The following is an 18,535-nucleotide window of genomic DNA, read 5'->3' on the forward strand; positions in this document are numbered from 1 at the left end:
GTGTGCACAGGAGGGACTTAGCGGAGTGCCTGCACCTACCCAGTCAGGCTGTGGCAGGACGTAGGTCATCGACTCTGCGCACAGAAGCGGGAGGGTTTTAGGGTGAGTTTGTTCCAGTGCTTTGGAGTAGCCGGTCCTGTCTCGAAATTGTGCAAGGAGATAAGTGTGTAAACTCTCTCCTGAGTTGGAGCTTGTTGCGTCTGCTTTTTGTTTGATCCTTAAGGATGAGGCTAAGGAAACCCCAAGCAGATGCTGGCAGGATTGCTCTCTGCATATTTATTCATTAAGAGGGCTGTGTGGACTCCAAACCAGCCTTGTGGGCATCAGTCCTGTGTACTGGGCTGTGCTTGGGGTCCCCCTTCCTACCAGCACTCCCCATATCGGGTAGCTTATGCTTTGCTCCCTGGGTTGGTGTGGTCAGGACTGCACTTGGAAGCTCTTAGCGTGGAGCACTCTGCGCAAGGTGTAAGGAATGGAGCATCTATCCTATCTGCCCTTGTCTGACCTGGTTTTGGAGGAAGGCAGCTGGGGACCTGTCTCATTAGTAGGGAGGGGAGGGATCCCTCTGCTTTGGGGGCTGAATGCAAAATGCATCCTTAACAAACACGTGAGCGGCCTGATTTCAAGGTATAATTGCTCCCAACATTTCTGCGCCGTCCCTTGACCCCATGAGAACGTGATGTGTGCTGTGTGCCATGCTGCAGCGTGTCACCTATGGGCATCACCATTGTGGGGTTCATGGTGGCTTCATCCTTCTGTTTGTCCAAGTGAATCATCGTCCCTGAGTCAGGCACGTTGGCTGCTCGGTGGCACTGGGCTCTCCTTGAGGAAGGTGGCTTGAATGTCTGATGTAGGTGCAAAGCAAAGGATTAGCAATAGCAGTTAAGTTTGTCTTTTTATTTGTCTTCCTTCATCCATGAAGGCGAGCTCTGTGCTTGGCTCTCTGCAGTTTTGCTTCTCGTAAAGTTCAGTGTTGGGTTTCTTGCAGGCTGTTGATTCGCAAGAGCTTTTGACTTTGGGATGTCCTATGGCTTTTACCTTCGAAGCAGAGGTCTGCATCTTCTGCACAGTACAGCTCACAGTGATGTGCATGGACATTGAGAGCAATAACATGGGCAGCGTAACCAGCGGTAAAAATGTGGTTGAAGATTTTCTTTAAGAATTCTGAATTGTTGCAATTTTTGTGCTGTAGATATGTTTTTCTCATGGCACGGATGAGATTCAGGCACGTTAGCACAGCTTAAAATCACACAGAATGGGACCCTTTGTGATTTGCTTGGTTTAGAACCTTGACGTTAAGCTAATAGCCTTTTTTTTCCAGCATGGTGAGAACTTGCAGGTTGTGTTGGAGCAGCAGGAGCCAGCCTCCTTGGCTGTGCTGGGGTACCTTTGCGCGCCCCACGTGGGAGAACTGCTCCAGGGAGCAGTGTGGGATGGTGAGCTGGGCTTAAAAATGACCTGTATTAAATTGCATTTTAATTTAGGCTTAATTAAACTCCAGCAGCGGAAGTGTGGGGCCGTTCGGTGACACGCTTGAGCTTGTGCAGAAGGGGGAAGAAGATTCAAAGCTTAGGTGGCTTGAAGGGCAGAGCAGCCCTTCGGCTCCAGCTAGTTTCATTTTCACAGCCTCCCGTCTTGCATTCATTCATTTCACCTGAAATCAAGCTGCCAGTGTGGTCGTGAATCACAATCTAAAATACATCAGCCTTCTTAAAATCTGCCTCCTGAGATACTTCAGAGAGCTGCTCTCTGCTGCTTCTTCATTCTATTGATGCATTTTAAATGCTGGAGCAATGAGGTCCAGCATTAAGTGAGAAGCAGCGGCCGTTGGTGTGTTTGATATTAAAAATATATATATTTTAGGGGGTGAGTGTTCTTTTGGAGCCTACGATTGCTTTTTCAGCTCCAGTGCTCATATTTACATTTGCAGGAGGAAACGGAGAGCAATACTGATTATTTAATATCTCCAATCCGTGGCTTGGCAGCTAAGCAGTGAGATGTAGATTGCTGGACTGGAAGAAGATATTTCTCCTTTTAGGAAGAGCTCGTGTTCCAGTTTCAGCTCTGTCATGGCTGTTTCGTTTGCCAAGGAAGCTGGAGAAGCCACAGAACATTTAGCTCTCACTATGGCTTAGTGAGTTCTTAAAAGGCTTCTGAATCTCCAAAGTCAGTTTTAACTAATAAATGGTTTGGCTGTTCCACGTGTGCCAGGCGGGTGCTTCCCTGTGCTTCCTCCCATCTGCCAGCACTGAGCTCCACAGGTTGCTTTTACACTACACCACTTCAAACCCACTAAAATACAAAAGCAATAAATGTGCATGTCTCTTAACGCACTGAGCAGGGGGAGCACGGGGGGGGGGGGGCAAACATTTTTCTTTCTAAACGTAAAACCAGGGGCACAATTTACCCTGAAATGCTTCCAGTTTTGCTAAGGAATGACAGATGTAAACAGGAGTTGCCCCATGGATGGTTAAGTGATTTTTCTGTTTTAAATATAGCTCTGATTTCTCTTGTAAATGGATTTCCATGTGTAAATGAGTGTGCATGTCAGGCAGGATATTGCTAGCATTAATGCATATGCACAATTTTGTTTGCTTTGTCGGTAACCTAAATGGACTGTGAATGTCAGTAGAGTCAAGTGCTCAGCTGTTTGCAGCATAGGGGCCTTTATCTCTTCTTGCATTTCATCTCTGTTTGGACTCCCAAGCAGAAGCCCTGCTGCTGTCTGGGGTTGGGAATGCCACCAGGCAGGATCAGCTCTCCTCCAGGTCTTGCCCATCCTCTTCCTCTTCCTCGCTGCTCCTGGGGCTGACCCCAGCGTGGTGGTACCTGATGCTCTTCAAAACCTCCTCTGCCTCTCTGCAAGGTGCAGTGATAACAGTATTTACGTGGTGGTTGTTTTTAAGTGTTACTCAAGCCGGCTTCAGCAGGGTGAGCTCAAAACCCATGAGTAAATTGGCTTTTCTTTTATAACACACCTCTCCACATCTCCATAAGCTTTATTTCAGGATCTCAGAGCTCTTGTGTGTGTGTTTGCACATGTGTGTGCCCAAGCCCACCTGGGTGGGAGGAAGAGGTATCCCCAAGCCCAAATCCAGCCTATGATGTGTTGCCACTCTCCTGAAACCCACCGAGGCTCATTCCCGAGTTGCTTCTTGCTCTTTGACATGAGCACACGTCCAAGCCCCTGTTTTGCTAGAAGCAGCAGCAAACCCCACTGGTACATTGTTTATTCCCATCCTTTTCCCAGCCTATACCTGGGGCTGTGTGTATGTGTGTGTGTCCATGTGTATGTACATCCATCAGCACATGTATGCAGGTGCCCCGTGTGTACTCTAAGTGGGGTTCACTGCCGGCGGTTGCTACCCAGCCAAGGTTACGCTCCAGCTCCCTCCTGGCAATAAAAAAAGAAAGAAATACAATTTCTCTTCCACGCTGGAATATTTGCGATGCCGGCGAGGAGAGGAAAAGCAGCATTTTGTGACTCATCTAACTCTGTTCCTCTGTGCATCGCCCACCTTTTCCACCCCCGAAACACACGCTTCGCAGGCTGATTCATAAACATGCTATGGGTTTTTTTTGCCTTCTCCTCCTCCCAGTCCTCTCCCTCAGGAGAAATGCTGAGGCATTAAAACCTTGCGAGCGTCAAACTTAGGGAGAGGCTACACCAAATTTTCCTAATTGGACAAGAGGGAAGTCGGGATGTTCATCCCTGTGGTGTCCTGTGAGGTTACCCGCTTCCCTGCCTACCTCCACAAACTGTAAATGAACAGCAGTGTTCAGAAAAGCTGATGCCTGCACTTAAAACGCTGCAGGAACCAGGGAGGGGAAATTTCCAGGGTAAGGACAGGCTGGGGCTGTCCTGGTGGGAAGGGTTTTCGCATCCCTGTCTTGTGATTTCCCCGTCTGGCACAAGTGTTATTTCGTTAATACTTTTATTCCGTGGCTGGTTTTAAAGCTGGGGAGTGCTGGAGCTGGTGCTACAAAAGACTGATATGGGAGGATGCACTGTGGATTCCCAGAAACAGCTTAGGATGTGCCCTTTCCATAAAGGGGCTGGAGTGAGTCCTCCAAAACCACCATGAGCAGCAAAAGACCCCTTTTCCCTCAGGCTAATCTTCTTCCCCAGTGTGTCAGGTGCTGATTTGGCCCTCTCTACTGCAGCCGAGTGGTTTTGGCCAGTTTAGCGCAGCCCTTGCCATCGCTGTGTAGCTGCACATCTGCTCTCTGCCTTTGCAGTGGCGTTGGTCTTTCTGCCTTTTCTAATCACCGGATCTGATTTGAAGCTATTGAGTCATGTTTCCATGGTCATCTTGCCCCAGGGTAGATCTCTGAAAAATACTATTGGTGTTTATGTTGCAAGTAAGGGTTTGGGTTTTTTCCTTTTTAAAGCTTCCCCTAAACCCCATTTTTCTTGCCTTAAAAGCAGCACCCAACGCCTGGTGTTGCTTTTGCTTCCTTCCTACCAAGAGGAATTTTAATTTTTGAGAAGCATCCAAGTTGCTGCCTTTTCACTTTGCATTTGATCTCCTCCTGCAAAAGGGATGGTGTGAAAGGAGGAGGCTCCTGGCTGCTGCTGAACCACCCCTGTCCTGTGGATCTGGTCTGTCCTGGCACATCCACAGCCCAGCAAATGCTTTGGCACAGACCCCTGTGGGACATCCCTGCTGGATGCCCAAAGCTGCGGATGTTGGCATGAAGCAGGGCTGAGCACATGCAGCTTCAGGCAATGTAAAGCAGGCGGTGGCTGTTTTCTGGTGGTGAGAGCTGCCCTGTGCAGCACTCGAGCTGGGGTGAGCACAGCTGACCCACACCATCCCCAATGCTGATTATCAAAAGGCATCAGCAGTGTTGTGGGGCTGGTGGGGTTGCGCGCAGCCCTGAGATGCTCTCATTGTCACGGCCCTGAAAAATGAGGTGGTTGGATGCTTTTTCATCCGTTCAAATCTCTGGAGGAGCCAGTTTTGATTTTTCTTCTACAGGCACCTTTTGTAGAGTCAGTTGGGATGTTGATGAGCCTCCAAAGGTTATTCTTTGTAAGCCATGAACCAGATAGACAGGGTGTTTGCACCCTGTGCATCTCACCCAGTTGGTCCAGCCCTGCTCCCAGGGAAGCAGCTCCTTGCTGAGAGATACCACTTGTGTCCAGAGCAGCCACAAAATCCTCTTGGTACATCGAGTTCATTGGTGTGTCAGTGGATGCCCCATCCCCGTTAATGTTTTCAGGGCTATTAAAAGGAGTACTAAGAAGTTATGAGCAACACCTAAGCTGTACTGCATGGGGAATTAGGGCATTAAAAGCAGAAGAGCAAACCTCTCTCAGCAGGTAACAGCAGTTGCTGACATTGCACAAGGATGCTCTAAACCTCTTGTTTACTTCCCTGGGAAAAGCCCATTTGGGCAGCTCTGGCACACAGGGCAGAGCTCCCTGCCCAGCCTGCTGTCTCACTCTGCTAATCACAACCAGTGATGGTGCGAAGATGAGGACATTGTCTCCTGGGCTGGCTGGTTTGATGTGGGTTAGTGCAGTAACCGGCTGCAGAGCGGTCCAGAGGTGCCTGGAAGTGGGATGGGGACTGGAAGCTGAGCTGCTGGCCTGATGTTTTCCAGGAGCATTGCTGGTTCTTGTGGTCTCAGTTACAGGGTGGAAATATTAAGGCAGGTTGTGATTATCAGGAGACGGATTCGGTTTTCTGCTTGCTTTTTGTTTTATCGTCTTTCTTTTCCCTCCCCTTCCCCTGGTTCTCATGTAGCAGTAATGGATGACCTCCCATTGCATCTCAGGCGGGGTGAAGGCAATGAAGGCAGCTCCTCCTGGGCACTTGGTGCACCTCAGGCAGGAGAAACAGCTGATGCTGGGGAGACTGGGAGCACTGGGAAAAGTGGAAGGAATGGATGGAGGAGAGGGGCCTACAGCTGCTGTGGGTGGGCAGGCAGCAGCAGGACAGGGCTGTCTGGGGCTTAGTCCAACCTGGTGCAATACTAATACCCAGAAAGCACCAACCCCCCAGCCCACCTCCATTTATTGCTGTGCATCTGGTTATTATTGGTTTTCCTTGTATTGTGAATCACAATCTTTTTTTATATCTCAATGGTGGTACCATGGGAGGTAGAAAGTGTAACGGTAACCTGTGTTAAAAACAGATCCCCACCTGCTCGCTCGAGCTGCTGTCTGTGTACCAATTACCTCTCTGGGAAACAGGTAGCAGAGATCTGGGCTGGAAGTGTAGAAGCGTTGAAGAACCAGAGCCAAAAAAGCAATAGAGAAAATTGCGGTTACTTGAGTATTTCCATGACGTGAGTGTGCGCCAGAGGCTCCCTCAGTGGGTGGTTAACCCCTCACAGGCAGCTGCCTGCTCCATTGGCATCCAGCAATGACTGCAGAGGTGGTGATGAGCAATGCTGGGACGGGAGACTCATTATTCCTGTTAGGATTGATGCAGTTAATGCTAATGAGTCTTTTCCAAGTGACTTGCACCAGTTGACCCAGTCGTGTCGTGAAAGGAGGTCAGATTTGAGTGCAAAGTGTTTCTCTTTTGAAGAGGTGTTGAATTAATCCTTGCCAGCAGTGAACCTCATGTTTCTAACTAGTATTTGCTGGTTTTCTATGGGAATCTCCCAGGTTTTGAGGTTTGGCGGCTTGTTGTCACTCACTAAAAGCTTTTTCTCTTTCTCACCCGCAGAGCTGCTAGGTCTGTGGTTTGGTAGTGATCCCATCTACCTCCCAGGACATGGTCTATGCCCATGTGCCGCCTGGTCCAGCACTTACCATCAGGCTTCTTCAGGCCATGCGGTGGCATCTCTTTATGACCCATGGTGGCTGTAATCTGTAATGTTCTACATCTTTTTGAAGCCTAAACCTATAGGACCTTTAAATGTAGGTGTCTCAGCTCTGGTCATCAAAATCCTCCTAAAATTTACATCTTCAGCAACCTGCTGGATATGCTGGTGTAGGTCCTGGCTTTGTCACCCGTGCTCCCACATGAACCCATTCGAGATTTTTATATATATATATAATACATATATATGTCCCGTTTGAGATTAGATGTATCGGTGTCGCATTTGTGGTTGGAACTAGATGATCTTTAAGGTCTCTTCCAACCCAAGCCATTCTGTGATTATATATAATATATATGTGTGTCCCATTTGAGATTATATACAATATATATATATGTGTGTCCCATTTGAGATTATGTATCTCTCTCATTTGAGATTACATATATAGCTGTAGGGGTTTTTTAACCCACACTGATATTTGCAAGTCACCACGAGCCACCTTTGAATGAAAGACCCCTTGATGGGAGGGAAGCAAAACACAGACAACAAAAAGCTGGGGTTTCCCCTCTTGAGAGCTGTCAGTCCCATGCTGACGATGAAGGCACTCGAGGACGAGGGACACGGCACTGATGGCCCAGCCCAGCCCACGGCAGGGTCACCGTCACCATCAGAGGTGTGATGTTTTGGGGAGGAAATCCGCTTCTTGCTCTTGCACGTCCCCTGTGCCCCTGGGTTCCTGTCCGTGGTATTTTTGCCTCGGGTGTTTCCTGCTATTTAGCCACTATGTGTATTTTAAACCAGCGTGGAGGGAGGCGGGGAAGGGATGTGAGTTAATTCAGACCCAAGGGCAGGGTTGTGTCGGGTGGCTGTGGGAGCAGCAGGGCAGCCCCAGCGCCGAGGGGTTTTCTCCATCCTGATGAAACCACCTCCAGCACAGCCGTGTGGTCCCCAAAGCCGCCAGCCATGGACGTACTGCTCCTAGGAGCTGAGTGCAAAGCTGACCCTTATGCTGGGTCCGTGTCCTCCTGGGGATAGATGGCCAAAATGCCCTATTTTCCTCCTTATTTTATTGGATGCTATCCATGGAGTCCTTGCAGAGTCACCCCCCATGCAAATGCAAGGGCTCCTTTTTATGTTAAATATTTGCTTCATTACATGGGAGTTTGTTGGTTTGGGGTTTTTTTTCTTCTTCCGGTTTGAAAACAGTTTTTCTTGCGTTTGTTGCTGATAGAAGTCAGTTGGGTTTTGGGAGGGGTGTGTGGGTGGGGGAGAGGCTCTTCTGCTTCCTTCACCGTGGGGAGTGAAAGCGCAGAGATCCTCGAGAGGAACTCAGTTAGCTGAGCAGTGACTCCACGGCCGAATCCCCAGGGATTTGCCCTGTAACACATCTGTCAGCTCAGCTGGAGCTTGCCGAGCGCCTGTCCCCAGGCGCCGGGCAGCCGAGGTCGGGATAACCCTCCCCTTACCTGCCTCTTTGCACTGTTCTGTTTCCATTCTGCAACCTCCAAGTCAACAGAAGGGCTAAAATAAGAAAAAATGTGGGGAGTGAGTGGAAAAACAAAAATAAACCGGGCCGGCCGAGCCGCGCAGCGATGGAGCTGTGTCCATGGTCTTCTCGCTCTGGGCACTGCTGAGGGTTCCCCTCCAGCCACTGTGGCCTTTGGGGTTTGGCAGGTTTTCTGGGCTTTTACGTGCTTTAGAGGTCAGGGCCTTTCTGCTGCCAGCAGGTAAATGGAGACCCGTTGGAGGAGCAGTAGTGTTATGATGTGTTCCTCTTCGGAGGATAGTCCTGCAGTGACCTGGGGCTGCTCTGCACCATGGCTCAGGCCTCTTCTGGGGCTCCTTTTGGTTTATAAAAGCCTAATTCAAATGATTCTTCCCTTTTTCACCCTTTTTTGACATAAATGCATGTAGGTATCTATGTATATATATACGCACACATGTATATAAAAGGTTTGATTCTTAAACGCAATGTATATAGGTATCGTGTATATATACGTATATATAAAATATTTCATCCTTAGACACACACAGAGATATCATACATAGTTGGAAGGGGATAATGGAAAAAGCCTAGATGAGACTCATGTTTCCAGGGATCTCCATGCAGGAAAGGACCTGCTTCAGCTACGCAGACATGTGGGATCCCCAGGGAGTTCGTCCATGAAAAGTCTTAATTGTCCATCTCGCCCCTTTTTCCTCCAGAGGAACAGATCTGTTCTATCCTACAGAAATTTTTTTCTTCTGATCTAATCTAAACCCAGGGCAGTGTAGCCTTCATTTTCCATGAAAACCCATCCAAGACGACTGCTGAAAATAGACTGTGCTCTGAGAACAGATACCAGAAAAAGCAAATGTGTGTGTGTGTGGGGAGCCAGGTCAGCCGGGGCATGGAGTTCTGCACAGAAATTAATAGTATTAATCTCAGTCTGAGCTCATTGAGTGGAAAAGCAGCTCATTGGCACCCATTGGAGGGTGCAGTGCCCTATGGATACGCTGGCTGTGTTTTATCAGCCTGGTTTTCTTTACCAGCAGATGGGAGATGGGTTGAGATCTCATATTCAAACTTTAAATTTCACAAAGGCTTGCTGTGGTGGAGGCATTTCCTCCACAAAACAAACACATGGGGAAAGAAAATGCAGCCCACCTTCTCTAGAGCTCTGTGCTTTTAGGATGGAGTTGGCTCCCTGCAGCCCTGAGCTTGGGGTAGGGTCTTCTTCCAACTCAGCGTGCAAAGTTTGGGCTTTCCTGGTCCATAAATACACAGCAGGTTGTATGCTGTAGCTTGGCTAAAGGTGGCAGCGGGATCAATTAAAACGTCTCAGTTAAACGTATTGATCAAAGCATCAGCTTCTGGAGGGGCGAGCATGGCAGGGAAGGAGTGAAAATGTTGTTTGGATTTAAAAGCAGTGCGTTGTAGTTCTCTTTTTCTCTTTTTACATTGATGTTGCTGGTTTGGGGCTTTGCATTTGAGGGGTTTCATCTTTGAAGGGTTTCATCATTTTTGCAGGCGTCTCAAGGGTTGGGTTCACACCAGTTGCAGTTCAGTCCAAAACCTGCCAAATTGCAAGGTGTTGAGCAAAAAGAGTAACAAAGCCAAAAATTTGCTGGGCTGTGCTAGGGGTGCTGCAGTGAGCCCTTGTTTGGGGGAAAGGAAGGAAGTTTTGTGCAGTTTAAGACACTGGGGCTACAGCAGGGGCAAGTAACCCCTTTCTTCCCTGCTTGTCTTTTCCTGGGGTGGTAGGTACTGGGTGTTCTAATGCTGAGAGCCCCTGGACCAGCTGGTCCCTGTGGGGTGATGGAAGGAGTGTCCTCTAGGCAGGGATACCGCCAGCATCTGGGCTGCTGGATGCAGCAACCAGGAACCTCCCGCACTTTCCATAGCACTTGGCTAGTGGAATAGGATCACAGAATCAACCAGGTTGGAAAAGACCTTCAAGATCATCAAGTCCAGCCATTCCCCAGCACTGCCAAGGCCACCGCTAAACCAGGCTTACAACCTATCAAAGATGCCTGGCTCAGTGTAAACACTCACTAGATCCTCAGGGAGGCAGTTCTGGGGGATGCTGTTCGCCACACTGAGCCACCAGAGCCTTTTGCTGCATGCTGAGCATCATCTCTCCTCCATCCAGGTACAAAGGTCTCCGATGTTGGAAGTGCATCGTAGTCTCATTTTCTTACCTGCCTTTTCAGCCCTAATATTCCCAGTGTGCTGGGTTGGAAGAGTTTTGGCTCAGAGTGGCATCTGGGCATCTCACTTGGGATGGGGGAGCAGGCTGCTGCAGAGCCCAAAAGGGTGAAAAAGCATTGCTGGGCATCCCTTACCACTGGGGCATCAGTGGGAAATGAGCTGAAGAAAATAGTTTTAGAGCAATAAAGGAGGAAATCAAATGCTATTTGTAGGGTGAAAGAAGAAGGTATACTGAAATTGCAGTGTGTGTCTTGGTTGGGGTTGTGGCAGTTCTGGCAGAAGGTTCACAAATAGAGCAGAGTCATCCTGTGCCTTTCCTTGGAGTTATGGAAAGGGTCTGCTCGAAGCAGTGATAAGGAGAAGCTAAACCAAAGACCTGAAATAACCTCAAACCTAAAAAAACCTCACCCCGCCTTAAGCTTTATTTTATTCAAGCTCCCGTAGTGGTTTTACTTTTTTTTTTCCTTTTTCCAAAACCTGTTACTATTTAAATGCAGATTTTTAGCTTTTCCACCCGGGAGCCAGAGCTGGAAATTCTTTCCACTGCGTTGGTGCAGGAGGGAACAAACCGCTGCTTTTAGTTTGCTCAAGTAATCCATCCCAGCCTGGAGCCATGGGTTTCCTCTGCCTGGCTCCCTCCCACTCCCAGAATGATCCTGGGGATCTGCTGGGTGCCCGTGAGGACAGGGACTGGGGGGGAAGACCACAATTCCATAGGGTTTTCCCCAAAATTTTCCCAATACTTTATTCTTGCAAACACCACGTAGGCACTGGAGCTGCCTGAGAGGTGGCTTCATTTGGGGGGGCAAAATCTCCCCTTATTTTCCTAGCATTAAGAAAAGGAGGTGGGTTATTGCAGGGAACTGATTTGCTTTTTGCCATGGCATGAGAAGAAGATGCTTCATGGCTCCATGCTAGGACCCCCTGCACCATGGCAGAGGGAAGCTTGTGCTTCCCAATGTTTTGGAGATGAACCGTTTCCAAGAATAAGGGAAGGGAAGTTTGGGTGGGATGAGGAAGGTTATCCTTACTTTGTGCAGCTTCTTGGACCATCAGCCTGGTGCCACATTCCCACCTCCATCCCTGTTTTTTTCTACCTGGAGACAGCAAGATGTGGTGGTGGTGGCTTATCCATCAGCATGGGGATGTGCAGATTTTCCAGAGAGAAGGAGATAGCACAGGGCTGGATTTGTTGGGGCGGGCACATCCAGGATAACTGTGTTTCCTAGTCCCTGACCTGCTGAGATAAGCTTTGCTGGCCAGAAAAGGTGCAAATGAGCTTTCCAGCTTCTCCCTTCTGACCACAGCCGTGGGTTGGGTGCTTGAATGCGCCTATTCTCTCCTGGGGCCCTGTCACCATCCTGGAGAGACTGATGGTGCTAGGCTCTGCTCAATACGGGTGGGTTTGGAAGAGCAGGGTGAGGGTAGGACAAGCAGTCGGGCTGGAGCCTTTTCTGCCACAGGAAGCTTTGAGACCCAAACCAGAAATGTTTGGGGCTGATTTTATTGCCAGCCATTCGCAGCATCTGGGTGCCAGCCAGAAAACGAGTTGGATCATTTCACCCTAAAGCATTGCCTGGAAAACAGCAAGGACATTCCTATCCCTTAAACCTCCACCAAGCATCCTCCTGTGCTGCCCTGCGAGCCGTTGCCCACGCCAGGCTGCTGCCATCCCCAGCACTTCCTCCTGCCTCAAATTTGCTCATTCTGGGGGCTGTGGATCCCCCAGCCAGGAGGGGGCACTGGGGTTTTGCAATGCACGGGGCAGGGTTCATTCGGGGACAAGTGCTGGGGAGTTGGAAGAACAGCAAACTGCTGGTGTTTGCTGTGGCAGGGGGGTTGTATCTCGTTCCTTTTCTCTTCCTGCTGCCTTCTGAAGCAGCTCTGAGCAGCCAGCGTGTAAGCCGAACTCACCCCGTGTGCAGGAAGAAGCAGCTGTGAGCAGTAAGCAAATAAGGTGCTGGGGCTGGAGGTGCTTCCCCAACTCATAGCACAGCCAGGGCCACCGCTGCCTTCACTCGGGAAGGAGAGACACAGGAGGAGAGCAGCCGAGGCTTTGGAACCAGCTCCTCTGGGTGATGGAGGATGCAGGGAAGAGCCAGATCCTCCTGGCGTGGGTTGTGGTGCAAAGCAGAGCTTGTCCACGGCACTTGGCACAAGGATGTGCTTAGCTCCCCATCTTGGTGCAACAGCACATAGTGTCCGTGGGTCCAGCTTTCCCTCTAGCAAGGCTGGGCTCCAGGGTGTCAGGGTGGGCAGAGGGTAAGACCACCTCAGCCATGCAGAAGCTGAAGCAAGCTCTGAAAGTCCCTTTAGCTGCATCCCAAAGGTCCCACTCTTCCTGAGTGGAGCAGAGTCCTGCGTGGTTGGAGCTTGGGTGAGATGCGAGGTGCAGGACAGGCTCCAGGGATGTAGCAGTGTTTAGGAAGCTCAGGTGTGAAGCTGTTCATAAAAGCAGAGCCGCGTGGATTAATTTGAGTCATACACAGCTGAGGCACTTAGATAACTGTGGTTTGTCCTCTGTGACCATCAGGGAGCATTAGCACCATTAGGCTTTGAGTGTTTGTCATCCCAAATCACACTAAAACACCCGGGATTAGTTTGCAGATGCTGGCTCTTTATAGTTCTGCAGCTCAGGGGCAAGGTGATGAGCAGCTTCATGCCTCCATCCCCAGGCAGGATTTACACCCAGCAGGTGATGGGCTGAGCTTGTGTTAAAACAACCTGGAAAAGCCTTTCCCGTTGTGCAGTCTGGCCATTGTGCGGAGCGCCGGTGATGTGGAGCGGTGCTGGCTGTCAGCGGGGATGAAGCAGAGCAGATATCCCTCCGGAATGGGATCCTTCCCGTGCAGCCGGCCCTGGGAAAGGCAGCCAGTTAAAATAACAGTTTATTCTGCCTGGTGTCGTGTGGGATGATGGAAGGATCCCAGAGCAGCCCTGCCGGGGTTCCTGCTTTATGTCGTGGGAGGGGGCTGCTCTCTCAGCTGGGGATGTTCTGGGTTTTTCTTGCTCTCTTCACTACTTACTTGGGCCCTTTTCCCTTCCTGTCGTCAGAGTCCTGGAATTGGCTGTGTTCTGCCTATCCGTTTCCCTTTACCTGTATATGGAAAAAGAAATTAAAGGCGGGGGAAAAAGTAAAATTAGTTTACAACATAAGAAATACGGCTCGAAGGAAGTTATTTGGAGCAGAAGGCTGGGCCCAGGTGTGATGCTCATCATTATCCCCCGCAGTGGGCACCATGCCATTATCCTTCCCACATCACTTGGTGGCAGAAGTGTCTCCCATAAGGGAAATCTGATTTTATCTTAGGGAAGCTCCTGAAATGCTGGGGAAAACAGTGTTTCAGTGTTCACCCTGCAAGATGGTTGCTGTTGTGGGTCACGCACTGGGTCTGAGCAGGAGAGTGTCGCCTCGTGCCTCAGTTTCCCCAAAGCAGAGCGGGATGTGATACCTTACTGGAGATGCACCGGCTGCTGTAGGGCTGTGCTGATCTGGGAATTTCCAACCCTGGTTCAGCTGGAGAAGCCTAAACATTTCCTTAAAGTGACCCCAACGCCACCCTGTTGCATGTGATGTGTTTGCTTTGGCCTCCAGCACGCGGTCTCCTTGGGGACATGAAGGCTGCATAGAGCCCAGGGGCAGCAGCCTGCACCTCGCTCCTGGGTGGCACCCGTGTTTATTTACCTTTTCATCACCTGATTCCCATGCCCTGCCATGCTGCAGGCGCCAGCGCACGGGCTGCCAGCCCTGTTTGAGTTGGCAGGAGCTGGAGATTAACCTCCGGCTAAAATAGCCCGACGCCAGCCCTGCGTCTCCCTGGGCTTGTTGCGTGCCCTTAGGATATCTTGTACTGGTATTTTGCAGCCCAGCTTGGGCCGCAGTCACTGGGACGTGATGGCGTAGCGGGGAAAGAGGTCATGATGTGACGAGCTCTGAAGAAGTTGCAAATCCTCAGCAGTTCCAGGAGCCTGCTGTGTTTTGTGTCCCTGTGGATCAGTGGAGCCGGGGCTGTCTGCACCTCTCCGCTCAGTAATCCAGAGGAGATCGCCTCTGGGTTCACTCTGGTAGGAGTGGTCCTGTGCCATCCAGACACCCATCACCCTACTGTGGCATCTCTGCTTTCTTGGCTCTGCTCTCCGAAGCCGCGATGCAGAAGAGCAGGAGCAGAGGAACTGCAGATGTGTCTGCAAGCTGCAGGTCCCACAATGGGGGGCTGCTGACTTGGGAAGCTGAAAACTTAAGGTGCAAGAGGGTGGCCCCTTTTTGGGACGCTCCGAGCAACCAGTGTCACGTTCTGCCCTTGGTGGTGTTACTGCCTCTGTCTTCTGGCTGTGCTGGGGAGCTTGGGCACAGAGCAGCATGTCTGTGCTGAGCTCTGAGCCATCAGCCAAAGAAAGGGGCTATTCAGGTGCCAGCCAGGAGTTTGTATTTCAGCCTGACTGCTCACCCAAAGGAGCTGCAGATGGGGGATCGTGCTGGTTCCCTGTTGCAATGGGACGTGGCAGTGCTGCAGCTCAGCAGCATCACCTCTGCTGCCCTCCTGAGTGCCACGGGACTGACTCGCATAAAACGTGGGTTTTGGCGGGTACTAAACCATTTCATTTCTAGTGAGATTTTGGAAGGGAGAGGGAGAGGCTTCAGCCCCAAACGCTCCTGTTTTCTGGTGAGTTTTGATTGATTCAGATTCAAAAATGTGGGCTTATTGTGACTTTCTGCCTGTTTTTGTCTGGGTATTTGGTGCAGAATGGGCACTAAGCTGCCACGCGAAGGGCAGTGGAAGGAGCCACTGATGGCAGGGGAGGTGCCTGGTTCTCAGTATACTCAGAATTGGTTTTCTGGGAGGCGCCTGCAGCAGCATGGATGATGGCTGAGGTTTGGTGACAGCGATGGCAGTGTCACTGTGCCACTGGTGGTGTTTCACCTGCCTGCCCCGGTGCACATGTTTCCTCCTGAGCTCACAGAAACCTGTTTTCCCTGCTCTGCAAACAGCATCTCTGTAGCTGTTCATGCAAACCCCATGAGGGAGAAGCACTAAGAGGACCACGGCATTTTGGGTGGCTGTTGGGGTGGAAAGTCACCCCTGGGCACCCCAAGAGCCAAAGCCTGCAGGAGCCCCATCCACCTCCCTTGTGGCACCCGTCTGCCTCCAGCCCTCTCACCTCGCATGTTCGCACCCTCAGAGTGGAGCCTGGATGGAAATAGCTGCAGCACATCTCTCTGCTTTTAATTGTGGTGGCTCTCTGGGCTGGGGAGAGGAAGCTGGGGGTGGAGAGGAGCCGGCTGCAAAAGGGGGAAGAGCCACTTTCCTTCTGACACACTCTGTGGGGTGATCTTAACGTTGAAGCTGCTCCAGGATTACACTTGGACTCCTCTGCCGTAAGCATAATCATAGGTGTTGCACACTGGTCTGTTTCTCACGATGCAGGGCATCAGAGTGCCCTTATCTAAGAGGTACCTGGGTTTAAAGCCACTTGTAGTGAGCGTGTCTGAGCACTGAGAAGCTGGCGCAGTTTGCAGCATAAACACGTTCAGGCTTCTTGTTTTCACAGGTTTGTTCAGTGAAGGTGGGTTTGGGTTTGGGTTTGGTTGTTGGTTGGGGTTTTTTTATTGCTCTGAGTGAAAATAGATGATGGAAAACAGCCGAGCAGGTTTCACTTCCTGCCCTTGCTCAGGGCTATGTGCTGGGGGGTGCTTGGGGACAACCCCACATTTGGTGTAGTGGTGGGGCATCAAGTGTGTCTGCCTTGGGCCAGTTCCTCTTGAACTTCAGCTGGTCCCTTATTCCCCTTCAGAAACTCAAGGATTTAGAAGAATTATCTTGTTATATTATCACCCCATGGGGTGTAGAAGTAGGTGGCAGACAGCAGAGGCTTTGGAACAGCTCTTTGGGAAGGTCTGCTTGAAGTTTTCTCTGCTGGGAGGTTTTCTACCCAGACTCACTGGCGCTGGTACCTTGTCACCTCAGTGCTGGTACCCTGCTGTACCCTCTGTGTGCTCTGTGATGCCTTTGAGCCAGAAGCACAGTGCTCCGGAGGGTTTGCTGCTGCATGGCTGTGGCTTGAGTTTCTCCAGCAAGCTCTGCTGTGCTCAGCAAATCCTGAATTTCCTTTTCTGTCTGCATTTCCCCACCCTGGGCAGTTGGCAGAGGGTTTGGTCTGACCGTGCTCTGTGGGCAGCCAAAGGATTCACCCTGAATGCAGGAACAGTGAGCGCGAATGAAGATGAGCACCCAGCGGCAGCCAAAACCAGGGGGGTCACTCCTGAGTCCTCCCTGGGTGCAGGACCTTGCAGTCCTTGGCCAAACCTTGCCCATGGCAGCGCCACCACCTCTCTACTGCATGGGTGAGGATGCAGGAGCGATGCCCTAGGTAGGTACTGGGGTTTGTTCGTTGCCCAGCGGCCTTGGGACCCTTCAGTGCATGTGGCATATGAAGGTAGTGGTCATCCATGGGGATGTGGCAGTCTTGGAGAGACAGTGGTGGTGGTCAGGAGCTCCTGGGGGTTTTTCAGGTTGTGCAGGTGGTTGGAAGCAGTGTGGATGGACGCTCTGCACCCACCAGGCTGGATTCAGGAGGATGGCTTGGACCAGCTAAGCATTAGCTTTGGATTTCTTTCCAGGAGCACTGCAGGCTGTAAAGTACAACTGATGAATAGGGAATGTGGTCTGAAAGTTGCAGTCCCCAGGGGGTCCATGTTAGCTTTCTAGCAGGGCGTTTTACAGGATGGTTTGACCTCTGTGTCCTGGATTTGGAGAGGGCAGCTCCTGAGGAGTATGTTTTAGGCAGGCTGGGTGCAGCAGTAAATGCTACAGGAGGTGCTTGCAGCAGGGAAATGATGTGTGGGTGGCGTCGGGAGCATCCAGTGCTGCTTGCTTGGTGTCAGACAGAGAAGTTTGAGGACGAGCTTCTTGATGCGGGAATACGTGTGGAACAAAGTGCATTTTGGCGTACTGAACGGACTGCTGGGGCTTGAGGGTTGCTGGTCTGGGCCCAAATCACTAATTTCTCTTTTCATTTTTATCATTTTCTACTTTTGCTCTCTGGGCTGTCAATGAAAATGCACAGAGCTCCCTGCAGAAGAAGGTAAGTTGTGAGCTAGAGGTGAAGGTGGGTACATGCTTTGAGTCTGGGTGGAAGGACAAAGAGGAGGGGGTCTCTGGGGTCTTTTGATGTTGGTTTTAATCGCAGAGAAAGCTGGGCTGACAGCAGCAGCTTTCCTGTGATGGCAAAGCTGCCAGCTGTGCTTAGAAACGCAGAGGATTTAGTTTCTGTAGTTAAAACTAGACCCAGTTTACATTGCCAGAGCAATGCCAGAAATGAAGGTGTTTAACAGTAGAGAGAAAAATTCCCCACTGCAGCACTCACCATCCTTACTAGTGCCCACAGCACTGGAGCAGCTCTGCTGCGACCAAGGGACGGGCTCCTGTTGGTCTGAGTGGCCTTAGTGGTATAAACCCCTGTGGCCTTGGGTTATTCTGAGCGCTGACTGTGCTTGGCTTCATGTTTTCCCACCAGGAAAGTCCCTCTGGGAGTTGGTGTTGGAGCAGTTTGAAGATCTCCTTGTCCGCATCCTTTTGATGGCAGCTTTTCTGTCCTTTGTAAGTACCCTGGGCTCGGGGTGGGCACCTTCCAGGGCACATATGGACCCAGGTGGCAGCCAAAGAGCAAGGCAGCTGGAGGAAGGTGCATGATGGATAAAGGAGATGTAGCAGCAGTGCTGCAGGATGTTTCAGTGTTGGTACTTGTTTCAGTCGCATTGTGGTCCTTCTCTTCTCTTGCCCACCAGATCCTGGCCTGGTTTGAAGAAGGAGAAGAGACCACGACAGCATTTGTGGAGCCTATTGTCATTATTATGATCCTGATCGCCAATGCTGTGGTGGGTGTGTGGCAGGTAAGTTGTAGCTCCCCTCACCTGCCCTGCTGATCTCTGCTCCACATGGCTGAGGCACTTCATTTGAAGGTCTGGTTGCTTCTTGCCATTAGAAACTCATTTCTCAAAGGTTCAGTTCAGCCAGTGATGCTCCTCTTCTTGTATATATTCAACTTAAGGACATTTATTTATCTGCA

The 18,535-nt window shown here is 50.6% G+C and overlaps 1 protein-coding gene across 3 annotated transcripts in view; it reads left to right on the forward strand.

The window, feature by feature from the left end:
• ATP2A3 (ATPase sarcoplasmic/endoplasmic reticulum Ca2+ transporting 3) overlaps positions 1–18,535 on the forward strand; it is a 49,183-nt gene that overhangs the window by 754 nt on the left and 29,894 nt on the right. For 2 of the 3 annotated variants that reach the window (XM_080629755.1, XM_080629757.1), the window contains exons 2-4: positions 17,534–17,551; positions 17,984–18,066; positions 18,255–18,359. In XM_080629755.1, coding sequence (XP_080485881.1) covers positions 17,534–17,551; positions 17,984–18,066; positions 18,255–18,359 — 206 coding nt within the window. The remainder of the gene's footprint in view (positions 1–17,533; positions 17,552–17,983; positions 18,067–18,254; positions 18,360–18,535) is intronic. The other variant, XM_080629756.1, reaches the window with a different exon arrangement.

The sequence above is a fragment of the Psittacula echo genome (assembly GCF_963264785.1).
Source record: "Psittacula echo genome assembly, chromosome: 15".
Taxonomy (NCBI): domain Eukaryota; kingdom Metazoa; phylum Chordata; class Aves; order Psittaciformes; family Psittacidae; genus Psittacula; species Psittacula echo.